This window comes from Eschrichtius robustus, chromosome 13 (genome assembly GCF_028021215.1).
Source record: "Eschrichtius robustus isolate mEscRob2 chromosome 13, mEscRob2.pri, whole genome shotgun sequence".
Lineage (NCBI taxonomy): Eukaryota > Metazoa > Chordata > Mammalia > Artiodactyla > Eschrichtiidae > Eschrichtius > Eschrichtius robustus.
This window is the reverse complement of record NC_090836.1, coordinates 3,286,909-3,300,891: the sequence shown is the minus strand read 5'-3', so window position 1 is coordinate 3,300,891 and position 13,983 is coordinate 3,286,909. Positions and strand designations below refer to the sequence as shown.

At 56.0% G+C, this 13,983-nt stretch overlaps 1 protein-coding gene and 1 pseudogene across 2 annotated transcripts in view; one reads left to right on the top strand and one right to left on the bottom strand.

Annotated features, from left to right (window-relative positions):
- DDX11 (DEAD/H-box helicase 11) overlaps positions 1–13,505 on the top strand; it is a 35,199-nt gene extending 21,694 nt beyond the window's left edge. The window contains exons 10-27 of one of the 2 annotated variants that reach the window (XM_068561387.1): positions 826–978; positions 1,761–1,807; positions 2,123–2,202; positions 3,062–3,106; positions 3,207–3,274; positions 5,841–5,879; positions 6,049–6,160; positions 6,298–6,429; positions 6,920–7,032; positions 10,330–10,402; positions 10,723–10,826; positions 11,464–11,613; positions 11,875–11,943; positions 12,043–12,143; positions 12,490–12,574; positions 12,850–12,928; positions 13,109–13,263; positions 13,372–13,505. In XM_068561387.1, coding sequence (XP_068417488.1) covers positions 826–978; positions 1,761–1,807; positions 2,123–2,202; positions 3,062–3,106; positions 3,207–3,274; positions 5,841–5,879; positions 6,049–6,160; positions 6,298–6,429; positions 6,920–7,032; positions 10,330–10,402; positions 10,723–10,826; positions 11,464–11,613; positions 11,875–11,943; positions 12,043–12,143; positions 12,490–12,574; positions 12,850–12,928; positions 13,109–13,263; positions 13,372–13,401 — 1,635 coding nt within the window. In that variant the 3' untranslated portion in view covers positions 13,402–13,505. The other variant, XM_068561388.1, reaches the window with a different exon arrangement.
- LOC137775475 (large ribosomal subunit protein eL37 pseudogene) lies at positions 8,321–8,657 on the bottom strand (annotated as a pseudogene).
- Positions 13,506–13,983: the final 478 nt, after the last annotated feature.

Sequence of the window (13,983 nt, the reverse complement as noted above, 5' to 3'; positions counted from 1 at the left end):
TAGTGAAATATCCTGAAACTCTTATGATCTTGACTTTTTAAGACACTTTTCACATCGTTTTTGTGTATAGTAGCCCACTGAAATAGCTAAGGCAGGTATTGTTCATATTCTACACATGAGGACCCCCGGGGCCCAGAAGGGTTAAGTGATTGATCTGTTTTCTCACAGCAAATGAGTAATGGAGCCAGTGTTAAAACCTGGGCCTTAAGTTTCCAGTTTTTTGGATTTTCACTTTATCGGTATCCTTTTAACTGGAAAATCCTCATAACAACACGGCACCTAAGAAATTGACAGAGTGCTTTTATTTTTGTTACCCCGCCTCCCCCCGCTTAACCCTCATTTGAGGTAGACTTTATCAAGCCCGTTTTGCAGACGAGGAAACTGAGGCTCAGAAAGGTTGACTGTCCCAGAGTCACACAGCTGGGAAGTGGCGGCTCTAGGGCCAGAACCCAGGGCTGCTTTCTGGGCCCCAGTGCTGTCACAGCGTGTTGAGGGACCTTGGTGCTTTAGGGGCTGCCTTGGGGGCGCAGAAGGGGCTCCACAGCAGGGGCTCCAGGCCCCTCCGCCCTTCCGCCCTTGGTCCACTCGGAAGTGCAGTCGGCTCCAGTTTTACCTGTTCCGTAGCTGACGTTCCACATAAGACTTTCCGGGGAAGGTTCTAGAGCTCAAAGCACAGTGCGCTGCTCTAGCTTTCTCTCCGGAGTGTCCCCCTACGCGTGTTCCGGGTAGGAAGTGAAACCGTGCACGTTGGGCCTGTGGGGTGGCTGGGCCCGCCCACCGCGGGAGGGGTCCTGCTCCCGCCTCAGGCCGCCTCTCCCCCTCCAGCTGGTGGTGCTGCCCTACCAGATGCTGCTGCACGCGGCCGCCCGGCAGGCGGCGGGGATCCGGCTGCAGGGCCAGGTGGTGGTCATCGACGAGGCCCACAACCTGATCGACACCATCACCGGCATCCACAGCGTGGAGGTCAGCGGTTCCCAGGTGGGTCGGCCTCTGCCTTCCCGGGCCAGGGCCTGCCGCGGGGGCAGCGGGCGCGCTGAGCCGAGGCCGGGGCTCCCCGGCATGACTTAGGACGGGACCCAGCTCAGGCAGCGGGCACTTCGCTTGCTTCTCCCCAGCCTGCGTCGACCCGAGTCCTCCAGGCCAGGCTGCTGCTAACTAGGTCTCTGTGACCCGGGTGGTGGGATGAGAAGCAGGGGTCCTTGTGCAGCTGGATGTTACTGTTGATACTGCTTTGAGGGATGCTCAAGGTTTCTGAAAGCCGCTCTTTATGGCCCATTATGTGCCCTGCACCACGTGGGGTGCCTCTAATCTTCACGCTGACTCTGCGTCGGGCTGGTGCCTGTTTTACGTAGAGACTCGGAGGCTGAGAGAGGGTTAAGCGCTGCCCCTGAGGTCAGCCTGGGATTTGACCACTGGTTTCTGACCCTCAAGCCCACGTGACACCCACCCCCTGGACTGCCTAGTGCCGGTTGGCCTGGACCGAGCTGTGACGGTTGCCTTGAACCGGCTCCCTCAGCAGACAGCATGTCTTTCCCATCCCAGGAAGCACTAGCAGGGACGTTCGTTACCTGCGAGTCATCGTCTTCCGCTTTCCCTGACCCTCAGTGGATGCCACTGCACCAGCCCCCCTTCACCTCGACTGCCCCCCGAGTGTCCTGGGCTGGCGTATTCCAGGCATTGTCGAGGGCATCGCTGGCACGGCCCCAGGCTGCTGGTCTAGGGCCTGCTCTGTCATCACATCGCTCTCTGTTCTCCCCCAGCTCTGCCAGGCCCACTCCCAGCTGCTCCAGTACACGGAACGATACGGGTGAGACGTTGCCTCCCGAGGGGGTGGGAAGGCCCCGCTCAGCCTCGGCGCCCCAAAGCCAGCCTGCGAGAGGAGGCACCGGGGTGGCATCTGGCCGGGCCCAGCATGATGGGGGCCAGCGTGCCTTCACCTCCTGTTCGTTAGGCGTGCACCCCAGGAGGCCGTGCGGGCCCTGGGCCACAGTGAGCCGCCCTTCTGGGAGAGCGTGTGCAGCTCGTGACCCAGCTGGGAAGACAGCAGACAGGAGGGCCTCAGCTCAGGCACGTGGAGGGGAGGTCGGGGTCCTCCCGCTGATGTCCACTGGCTTCTCCCCAGGAAGCGCTTGAAGGCCAAGAACCTGATGTACATCAAGCAGATCCTGTATCTGCTGGAGAAGTTCGTGACCGTGCTGGGCGGTAAGGAGCGTCCCCGCCCGCAGCCAGCTGCCGAGCCTGCTGGGCTCCGTTCCCCGGGTGCCCGTCAGGTCCCCTGGGGTTTCTGTCTCTCAGGAATCGCCTTGGCCATTGATTTAGGAAATTCTTATTTGTCCGGCCTTCGATCTTTGTTGAGAGCCCTGGTTGATTTGCCCGTGTTCTGAGTCCTTTTTATTTTGCCAGGCCCGACTCCACAGGTGGCAGTAATAATAATGTATTGTGATATAAATGTGTGTATGACACTACATCACAGTGAAGGGACTCGGGACTCGGGTGCTCCTGTGAGGAAAGCAGCGCAGGCACGGTACTCCTCAGGCCAGTAAACTGAAGCCCGGAGCAGAGGTGACCGGCCTCTGGTTCGTGAGCCCGGCGAGAGGGACTGGAGCCTTCTGGCTCCGGGGCCCACACTTCTTTGCGTTATTCGGAGCCACACGACTTCCCTTTGGCAGTTCCTATGAAAGCTTGTATAGAAGCTGAAGGGCAGAAAGGCAGCGGGGCTTTTCTGGGGGGGTCTGTCTCACGTTGATGCTCTTCACTTGGTCTCTGCCATGCAGCCTGGGTGTCTCCCGCTGGCGCCCGTTTGGAGCGGGGTGTCCCTGTCCCCGCCTCCTCGGAGGACGTGGGAAAGGATGACATCGCCAGGCTCGGGCTGCGTGTGCAACACGTGGGTCAGACCTTGAGGCCCCCCGGGTCCTCCTGCCCCCTCCGTGGGTCCTTTGGGTGCTGTAAATGGCAGAAGACCCCTTCAGATAGGAACGTTCTTACTCGATAACCACAGAACAAAGGGAGAAGATGGGGGCCAGAGGCCCACCGTCCTGACCTGTTTGATTCTCTTTTTTAGGGAACATTAAGCAAAACCCCAATACCCAGAGCCTCTCTCAGGCAGGTAAGAGCAGGTCGGAGCCGTTTCTGAGCTGCCCTCTGGGGCCTGGAGGCCGTGGTCCTCAGACCAAGGACTTCAGGGCCCTTCGCTTGTTTGCTCTTAGGGACGGAGCTGAAGACCATCAGCGACTTCCTCTTTCAGAGCCAGATCGACAACATCAACCTGTTCAAGGTAGGTTTTCACCTTTGTGTGTTGGCACATCCAGGTTCCTTTTCTGCCCACCCCCCGTGGGCGGAACAGTGTTAAGACGGTGGAAGGAATAGAAAGTAAATTCCTTCTGTCCTTGAGCAGCCTAGAGGTCTGAGGGTCTATAGAATTACTGTACCTAACCCTTAACACACAGCTCGTGTCGGAGGAGGGCAGAGTCTTCAGCCTGGGGTGGAGGGTCACAGAGAGCCGTGCCTTCCTCTCTGTGTGATAAGCAGACGCTCGCAGGTGCCTCCGCTCCATCTGTCTTCGGGCACAGTCTTCCCGGGCTCTGGGCAGAGCACGAATGACTTTGCGATCCAGCTGTCGGGCTGAGGTGCCTGAGAGCGCGGCTAGGGTGCTCGGCCTGGGTTGGGCCCAGCCTCAACCTTTGCTCCCTCCAGATGGGGCACAGGCTCTGTCGCTTGACAGACCACCTTAGTGAGTCTGGTTTGCTAACGACACAGCGCACCGTGTCCAAGGCAGCGCGTGGGTCCCGTGACTCCAAGGGAGGGGCACCACGTCATTCAGGCTCCCCAGCTCAGGAGGACAGCACGCCCGCGCACGTGAGGGGGCTGGGGGTGCTCGGCGGGGCCCGGGGCGACCCGGCTGCGCGGGCTCGAGGCCCCGCTCCCCCTTCCCCTTCACACCAGCTGCCCCCTGGCCTGGTTGCTGCCATCGCCCGCCAGGCGGGTGGCGGGCCGAATGGCTTTGGGTTCCTTTCCCCCTCGCCTTGCATCCACACGCTGCCAGGCCCTGACCCCGTGCTCTCATCCCACAGCTGCTGCCCCAGAGCAGGCGGTTTCCCTCCTCGCTCCTTTCTGGTCTCTGATCCTGTTCTCTGCCTCCTGTCTCTTTTACAGACTATAGTCCGGTGACTCTTTTTCTTTTTTCTCTTTGGCCACACCACGCAGCTTGCAGGGTCTTTAGTTCCCTGACCAGGAATCAAACCCACACCCTCGACAGTGAAAGCGCGGAGTCCTAACCACTGGACCACCATGGAGTTCCCCAGTGAATCTTTTTTTTTTTTTTAACATCTTTATTGGAGTATAATTGCTTTACAGTGGTGTGTTAGTTTCTGCTGTATAACAGTGAATCAGCTATACGTAACACATATCCCCATATCCCCTCCCTCTTGCGTCTCCCTCCCACCCTCCCTATCCCACCCCTCTAGGTGGTCACAAAGCACTGAGCTGATCTCCCTGTGCTCTGTGGCTGCTTCCCACTAACTAGCTATTTTACACTTGGTAGTGTATATAAGTCCATGTCACTCTCTCACTTCGTCCCAGCTTACCCTTCCCCCACTATGTCCTCAAGTGTGTTCTCTACGTCTGCGTGCATCTTTATTCCTGCCCTGCCCCTAGGTTCATCAGTACCGTTATTTATTTATTTATTCAAATTTATTTATTTACTTATTTTTTGGCTGCATTGGGTCTTTGTTGCTGCACGCGGGCTTTCTCTAGTTGCAGTGAGCGGGGGCTACTCTTTGTTGCGGTGCATGGGCTCCTTGTTGCGGTGGCTTCTCTTCTTGCAGAGCATGGGCTCTAGGCACGCGGGCTTCGGTAGTTGTGGCTCGTGGGCTCTAGGGCACAGGCTCAGTAGTTGTGGTGCACGGGCTTAGTTGCTCCACGGCATGTGGGATCTTCCTGGACCAGGGCTTGAACCCATGTCCCCTGCATTGGCAGGTGGATTCTTAACCACTGCGCCACCAGGGACGTCCCAGTAGTGTTTTCTTAAATTCCATATATATGTGTTAGCATGCAGTATTTGTTTTTCTCTTTGTGACTTACTTCACTCTGTATGACAGACTCTAGGTCAATCCAGGTCAATCCACCTCACTACACATAATGCAATTTCGTTTCTTTTTATGGCTGAGTAATATTCCATTGTATATATGGGCCACATCTTCTTTATCCATTCATCTGTCGATGGACACTTAGGTTGCTTTCATGTCCTGGCTATAGTAGATAGTGCTGCAAGGAACACTGTGGTACATGACTCTTTTTGAATTATGGTTTTCTCATCCCCAGTGAATCTTAATGGAAGACGGCCCCTTTTCAGAGATCTCTAGGGGCTCCACACCCCTCATCTTGCACGTTGTGCTCACAACCAAGCTCCTCCACGTGCCCCTGACCTAGCCCAGCTCTCCCTTTTGCATTGTGCTTTTGCTCAGAGGATTTTTAAAAAACTACCGCTTAATCCTCAAGGTCCAGCTTTGCTGTCATGTTGCAGGAGAGCAGAGGGGACGTGGCCATCACCAAGCACCTTTAGAGAGGGGAGGCTGTGCCGTGCTGCCGAGTCCCTCCTGTGGCAGGGCACCGTGTGCGCACGCGCATGTGTGTGTGTGTGTGTGTGCGTGTGTGTGTGCGTGCGCGCGCGCACAGCGGGGGGACAGTGGCAGAGGTGAGGCCTCAGGCAGGAGGCTGATGTGACCACAAGAGGCGCTTCGGGCACCTGGGGGATGGCGTGGGCCTGCTCCTGTCGTTTGGAAGGTGGCTTTCTCCAGCTGGATTTGTTTTCCCGGCGCCTCTGGCTGGGTTTGCTTTTGCAGGTGCAGCGCTACTGTGAAAAGAGCATGGTCAGCAGAAAGGTACGTGTCCCTTTGCGCGGGCCCCCGTCGCTGTCCTCCGTGCCTCTCTTTTCCTGCCCTGCCAAACCTCCGAACCCCGTCTCCGTGCTCACCGTGCGGCAGCTCGCCGGGGCCGGGGAGGGGCCCATCCGTCTCCCTCCCACAACCACTACTCTCATCCCTGTGCCAGCTCCTCGGCTTCACAGAGAGGTACGGGGCGGTCCTGGCGCCCTCCAGGGAGCAGCCCAAACTGTCCGGGTTCCAGCACTTCCTGCAGAGCCTGCAGCCGGGGGTGACTGCGGGTGAGTCGGAGGGGGAGCCTGGGCAAGAGTTGGGCTTCCTCACGCGTGGTCTTCCCGGAGGATGGCTTTAGCCCAGGTGCAGGGCGCCCCCTGCTGTCCGGGCTCCCAGACCCTCCTCCTTCCTCTGCTCTGTGCAGCTCCTGCAGCCCCTGCGGAGGAGGGGGAGGACAGGATGCCGCGGCCCGCTTCCCCGCTGATGCACATCGAAGGCTTCCTCGCAGCTCTCACCACTGCCAACCAGGATGGCAGGGTCATCCTGAGCCGTCAAGGTAACCCCGGGAGGAGCCAGCCTGGAGCCAGGCTGCTTTACTTCCATCTGGTACCCCACCAGCTTAGGACGCAGAAATGGGTGAAAACTGGCCACCTGTGACCCACGCCAGTGGTCGAGGGGCTGAGGAGGGATGCAGAGGTGCTGGGCTGCTGGCTGGTCTCGGGCGAGGTTGCCAGAGACTCTGCGTAGCCCAGTGTGAAGGTCAGGTGGGCTTTGTTGGAGTCGTGGCTCCATCACCTATGAGCTGCGTGACTTGGACCAGTTTCTCCCTAAACCTCAGATCCTCATGTGAAAAGGGAGACAATCCTGCCATCTACCTCAGGGTTGTCCTGGAGATGAGATGGGTCTAATTTAAAGAGGAAGTTGTATCTCTTATGGCTTCTACATGGACCCGACTGGACATCCCCTTTGTCTCAGGCGGATGGAGGTCTCTGTTGGGCCTGCACCTGCCCTTCTCCGTGTAGCTGTCTTTCTCTGTCTTTCCTTAGGCAGCCTCAGTCAGAGCAGCCTCAAATTCCTGCTCCTGAATCCAGCCGTGCACTTTGCCCAGGTGGTAAAGGAATGCCGGGCGGTGGTCCTTGCAGGGGGCACCATGCAACCGGTAAGGACACGGCCCAGCCTCTCGCGCCCAGCTGCTGGGATGGGGAGGATGTAGCATCAGGCCTCTTCCCATCCTGTGGGTCCCCCAACCAGAAAGGGGTTAGCTTGAGCCGGCCAAGCAGTGTCCACCAGGTGGCATTGCTGGACTGTCTCGTGGCTGGGTCTGGGGTGGGGTGGGCACTGCCCTGCCCTGGTGTTTTCTGTAGCCACTTCTCCAGAGAAAGCCTTTCTGGAGTTTCAGACCCAGAATGGAGTGCCTTTCCATTCCTGTACCCACCATAGATACAACCTTCTCTTTCTTTTATAAAGTTAAGTTTTAGTATACATATTTAGGAAACTGTTATATTTTCATTGTAGGGAGCAGAGACAAGCAAAAACAGGAAATAGATCATAATTCCACCAGCAAAAGATTCGTTTTGGTGTATATCGTTACAATAGTCTTTGTATTCATAATTTTTACAAATACACATACATATTTTTTTTTTTAAAAATCGTATCTCCACATGCTGCTGTTATAATTTGCTTTTTTCATTCAGCAACAAAGCATCTTCAGCATTTTTCCTTCTCAGCAAATATGCATTTATGCTGCCCAACTCTGGCTGCACTTTATTCCGTTACGTGAATCTATTACATACGACCACTCTTCTTTTGTCAGGTATCTAGGCGATTTGCAGTTCTTCTGTTTTAAACGGTAGAGTGGAAGATACAATTGCATCTCTGCACAGCGCTCACTTCCTTAGGGTGTGTCTTAGAACCAAGACTTACTGGCTGAAAGGCAAAGGCTCTTCAACCTCCTCAAGCCGTCAGCTCCCAACCTCAGCTTCCTGTTAGAGTCACCCCTGTAGCTGTATTATTTTTCCATTTTTCTTTCTTGTGTATAGAAGTAGATTTTTATTCACTGGTGTATTAGAATCATTTACAGTTGCTGTTTTTTGTTGCTGTTGTTTTTAAATTATTTTTGGCTGCGTTGGGTCTTCGTTGCTGCGCGCGGGCTTTTTCTAGTTGCGGGGGCTACTCTCCATTGCCGTGCGCAAGCTTCTCATTGCGGTGGCTTCTCTTGTTGCGGAGCACGGCTCTAGGCACGTGGGCTTCAGTAGTTGTGGCACGTGGGCTCAGAAGTTGTGGCTCGTGGGCTCAGTAGTTGTGGCTCGCGGGCTCTAGAGCACTGGCTCAGTAGTCGTGGCGCACGGGCTTAGCTGCTTCGCGGCAGGTGGGATCTTCCCGGACCAGGGCTCGAACCCGTGTCCCCTGTATTGGCAGGTGGATTCTTAACCACTGTGCCACCAGGGAAGTCCATAGTCGCTGTTATTTTTTTTTTTTTTTTTTTTTTAAACCGGAACATTTATTGCGTGACTAATAATTGAAATCCTTAAGATGAACTGGATGCTGCAACAGCTGCCCTCTTGGGTTTAGGTGTTGTTCCTTCACGGAATCCATGCACTTCCTCTTCCGCTTGGCAGGGTAGCCACGTTTACCACAGGTCAACTTCTGCAGGTGGTAGGCCTTAGAGCCACAGCGGCGGCACAACGTGTGCGTCTTATTCCGACGCTTTCCAAACGAGGACGTTCCCTTCGTCATCTCGCTTCTGCCGCCGAGACCAAAGAGCCATAGTCGCTGTTTTTGATGCTCAGATTTTCTCAGACTTGGCCTGTGGGAACCCCTCATGCTGCTCTGGTCCCTTTGACATGGCCCCCTTAGTCTTGGGATGCTTTCAGCACAAAAAATGTCCCGGGCTCACCTTAACACTTTCCTTGCCCCAGACCTGGAATCATTCATTTCCCCAGGGTGCCCTGGTTTCTTCGAATGGGGATTGGTACTTAGAAACCAACATCTGGGAGCTAGGGTGTTCATAGTGCTCCTGGGTCATCACTGTTCATAGGCCATTTCAGGGGACAGACCTAGGGAATAGTTTTCAGACACAATGAGTCCACAGTGACATTTCTGTATCAAAATCAGTCAGTCATTTTACTTGACCTTACATAGTATCTGTGAAGCTGCAGTTTGATTTCTTATCACATTCACATAATTACTTATTTGCTCTATCCCAAATATACTTAAAATAGTTTCAAAATTATACCAGTATTCTAACAAGAAACTACTGATTGAATTCATTTACGTGCATTTATTTTTTGCCTTTAAAGTGGATTCCCACGAAGGACATGTGGTCATTAGTGATATAAAGTCACCTGAAGTCAAGCTTTTCTCTGTGTGGCTATGTTCTGAGTTTGATAGGCAGCCAGGCTTTCTTTTCAGTTTTTGTTTTCAATTTTACAGTTTGCCTTTTTACTTTATGTTCTTAAAAATGTCCACATCTGTATGGTTCAGAAGTCGAAACTATAGCAAGACGTATTCAGAGAGTCTCACCTCTGTCCCTCTTCAAACCGTTCCCCATTCCCACAGGTAATCATTTTTATTAGCTACTGGTCTATTCCTCCAGTGTTTCATTATAATTTTTTTTTTTTTTTTTTGCGAAGATGAGCAAATATTTTTTTCCCTGTCCTTTCTTACCTCAGAGGGAGCTCAGTCAGCTTTGACTTCCCAGCACGCTCTGGCGGTCGCACCTTACCAGTGCGCAGGGTGGTCTGCGCCCCTCCTGTTAGCTGCACGGCTGTCTGCTGGGGAGATAGCGTAGCCCCTTCAGCCAGTCTCTCTTGAAATGCAGAATATTACAGATAACCTCACGAGGACCGTCCTTGCGCATATATTTGGTTTGTGGAGCTGTACTTCAGGGGAGATGCCTAGATAGGGGGTTGTGGGTTAAAAAGTAAAAATATGTCTACTTTGTTAAATATTGTCAAATTCCCCTTCCACAGGAGTTGTACTGTTCTGTGTCCCACAAGCAACATTATAAGAATGCCCGTTTCTCCAGGGGGTAGTCAGACTTTAGGATTTTTGCCAGTTTGATAGGTGAAAACCTAGAGCTCTTTAAAAATACAAATGCATTATGTCTTCCCACTAGAGAGTCTTATTCCATAGTTTGGGCTGGGCCCTGACCATATAGATATATATTTATATATCATCCTGCCCCTTGTCATATATATAGATATTATATATATCTAGTGGTGATTTTGTTGCATAGCCAGGGTTTAGAACCACTGTTTCAAAGTGCTGAGTTTCTCTTGCTGTTCCCACAAGTGGTTTAAATGAGGCTGCCAACACTGGGTATCATCATGTTTTTTTCTCTTTTAACGAATCTGTTACCAGCCTTTCGTTTTGCCTCTTTTTTCTGTTCTTATGGACTCGTCGCCTCCTGGCCCAGACCTCTGGGAGATGACAGAGCTGGCTTTGTGGTCTGCAGGTGTCTGACTTGCGCGAGCAGCTGCTGGCGTGTGCCGGGGTGCAAGCTGAGCGCGTGGTGGAGTTCTCCTGTGGTGAGGACCCATGCCCAGGGGTTCGGGGCGGGGCCTCTGGTCACAGTTCAGTCGTGTGCTGTTACCAGGCCCGGGGGCCGAGGCCACGAGAGGGCAGCTCCCTCGCGAGCTCCCCGTCTCCGGGCTCTCCTGCTCTCCGTCCCCTCTGTCTGCACGGAGAGGCCTGGCCATCGCCGAGTCGGTTCTGTGTGGAAACGGGGTGGAGGGCGGGGGCTGTGAATTGCTCTTCCTAGTCTGGAAGACAGGGTGGGGGGATGCCCTTCCTGGACTCTGCCTTGCGGGACAGTCGACTCCAGTTCAGCCTCACTGGGTCTCGCCAGGTCACGTGATCCCTGCAGACAACATCCTGCCCCTTGTCATCTGCAGCGGGCCCTCCAACCAGCAGCTGGAGTTCACGTACCAGAAGAGAGAGCTGCCTCAGATGGTCCGTACCAGGCAGCTTGCCTTCCCACAGCCTTTGCGGGGGCAGGAGGCAGACTTAGGGCTGGGGGCACCGTGCTCAGGGCCGAGCATTCAGCCGCTGGGCTCTCCCGTCACAGCTGGCACAGGGTGGGCAGGATCTAGAAGTTCACCCGGAAGGTCTGAGCCATCTCCACCCTCACGCCTGCGGCTGCTGAGGACGTTCTCTTTAAACGAAGCTGGCAACAGGCTGCCCACTGCCTTTGGTTCTCTTGCCGTCTGGCTGTGCGCGCTCCGCCTGGGCAGGAATGCGGGTGTCGGGGGCACACCTCTAGTGGCATGCCTGGGGTTTTCCGTGCCTGGTTTGTCACAGACGGGGCTTAATCCCCACCAGGACGTTGGGAGTTGGAGAAGAGTGGACTGAGCGGCATCCCACAGTGGCTTTTAGCTCTGGTGTGCCAGCACGGTGCTGTGTCACAGACGCTACCAGGCACCGGAAGCATCGTCGGGTGTGTGGTGGGGAGGGTGGCACATTCCGCCCCGGGGGAGCCACCTGGCCGTGCTCCCCCGCACTCACCCGTGGGTCGCTGTACTTGGCTTTGAGCCTTTTTGGGGGGCTTCAGGAATGGCTCCGTGGTGGGTTCCTTGTCTTCCCTCCCTAGATGGATGAGACGGGTCGCATCCTTTGTAACCTGTGCAACGTGGTGCCGGGAGGGGTGGTCTGTTTCTTCCCCTCCTATGAGTACCAACGCCAGGTCCATGCCCACTGGGACAAGAGTGGCCTGCTGGCCCGCCTGGCTGTCAGGAAAAAGGTGAGTGACTGCTCAGCTGGACTTCCCACTTGAGAGGACGGTGGCACCCAGAGCTCCTCCTGGGATTTCTTGTGTGCGGGGGCTTCCGCTAGTTCCTTACCCCCACTTCCAATCCCTGATAACCATCCAGGGGATCTCCCCAGGGGCCCTGGCCCTGTGGGCTTCTCCAGTCCCCAGTCTGGAAGACATAAGGCCAAGAGCGACCCAAGACCCAGGCGTTCTGAAACCCTTTTCTGGGAGACATTATATGTTCGCCTTCAGATATTTCAGGAGCCCAAGAGAGTGAACCAGGTGGAGCAGGTGCTGCTCGAGTATTCCAGGTGCGTTAAGGTAAGAGGTGGCAAAGGGCACGTGGCGCTGGCAGCTGAAAACACCGCGGTTGGCATCCACGCTCTGGCTCTGCAGCTCTGGGCTGGGTGTTTCCTGCAGCACTGTGGCCAGGCAGGGGGCACGGTGACAGGGGCCCTGATGCTCTCCGTGGTCGGAGGAAAGATGAGTGAAGGCATCAACTTCTCTGACAACCTTGGCCGGTAAGGGGTGGGCTTCTCATCTCCCGCGGCTCTGACACCCACCCGTCTGGCGCCTTCTGAGTCCACACCCGGGCTGACTACTCAGGTCGTCACCCGCGAGGCGCACGGATGCAACAACTCTGGATTTGGCCCTTTGGGGCCAGGTGGAAAATCAGGCAGCCCCTAACTTGATCAGGACTCAGTTCCTTGGTCTAGACTGGATATCTCTGCTGAGAAAACCCCTCTCCAGGTGGTAGGGACGAGGGGAGGGAAAGGCGGAAGGAAGTGGAGGTGTGGGTGAGGACGGGCCCCTTGTCGTGGGCCTGGGCACCGCCCAGCTGCCTGCTCACGTGTGCCTCCGCCCTAGGTGTGTGGTCATGGTGGGCATGCCCTTCCCCAGCGTCAGGTCTGCAGAGCTGCAGGAGAAGATGGCTTACCTGGACCAGACCCTCGTGAGTACCGCCAGTGCCTCGGCGGACGAGGGGAGGGGGCGCCCCACGGCTGTGACTTCCCCTTGCCCCGGGACGTGTGTGTCCCGTTTGCTCCAGAGCGATGGGACGCCCCTCGACACCCCCTGAGCTTCTCCGTGCCATCACCTATCGTATCGGCTGCTGTGCCCATGAGGCCCACAGGTCCCGCTCCAGAGCCCGGCTGTGTCACTGTCGCTGAGAACACTAGGAGGAGGCAAGAATCCACTCTGACGGGTCATCTCCTTTGCCCTTCCCAGCCCCGAGCCCCGGGCCAGGTGCCCCCTGGGAAGGCGTTGGTGGAGAACCTGTGCATGAAGGCTGTCAACCAATCCATAGGTGAGCCTGGGGCTGATCCTGCTGGCGAGATGGATGGCTGGAGAGTGAGGCCACAGGAAGGAGGGATTTCGCCTGCCATCTCTCCAGCCCGAGGGCTGAGCGAGGGGAGGGGACACGGTAGAAACGCACTGTGGGGGGAGGCAGGTTTAACTCAGAGCCCCAACCTCTGTCCCCATCCAGGCAGGGCCATCAGGCACCAGAAGGATTTTGCCAGCATCGTGCTCCTGGACCAGCGCTACGCCCGCCCTCCTATCCTGGCAAAGCTGCCGGCCTGGATCCGGGACCGCGTGCAGGTCAAAGCCACCTTTGGCCCTGCCTTTGCTGCTCTGCGGAAGGTCAGTCCTGCCTTTCTCTCTCATCCCCGGAACCTTCCACCCCCCAGCCCCACCCCACCCCACCCCACCCCCGAGCTGGCGTCTCCCTGTCTTTCCCTCTCTCCGCAGTTTCATCGAGAGAGGTCTGGCTCTTCCTGACAGATGGCTGCACCACGGCCTGGTCACCAGGCCCTCCTTTCGCCCTGCCCACTAGAAATGTTGTCTTGGGCCTGGTCTGCAGCGATCCTGCCTAAGAAGGTGAAACCCAGGTGGCGAGCACGGTAGCCCCCTTTTGGAATCAGTGGGCTGCCAGGACCTAGGAATAGGTGGAGAAGCCAGCAGGAGAAAATGAGGCTGATCCTGAAGGAACAGTGCCCCGCCATTCCTGGGCCCGTCCCAGGGCAGCTGCCCTCCCTGGAATTGAGCCTGTCTTCCACTCGGCATGGCCCGGAGTCCAGCTCCCTGACCTGATTCCTGGCCGGCCTTTGTGAGCGGCTGTGGGGGCCGCAGCATCTCCGCCCTTGCTTGCTTCTCAGTATCCACATTCTTAGAGGTGAGGTGGGGCAGGCCCTCCCTCCCTCCCTCCCTCTCTCTCTCTCTCTCTCTCTCTCTCCTTTCTCACTAAAAGTAGCTGTTCTAGGCCTTTCACCCTCTCTCGGGAACTAAGAGCACCCCCCGGGGCTTCTGCTCACCCTAACCACCGTCTTGCTCTGAGTTGCTAAGAACTGCTCCCCGCTCCCG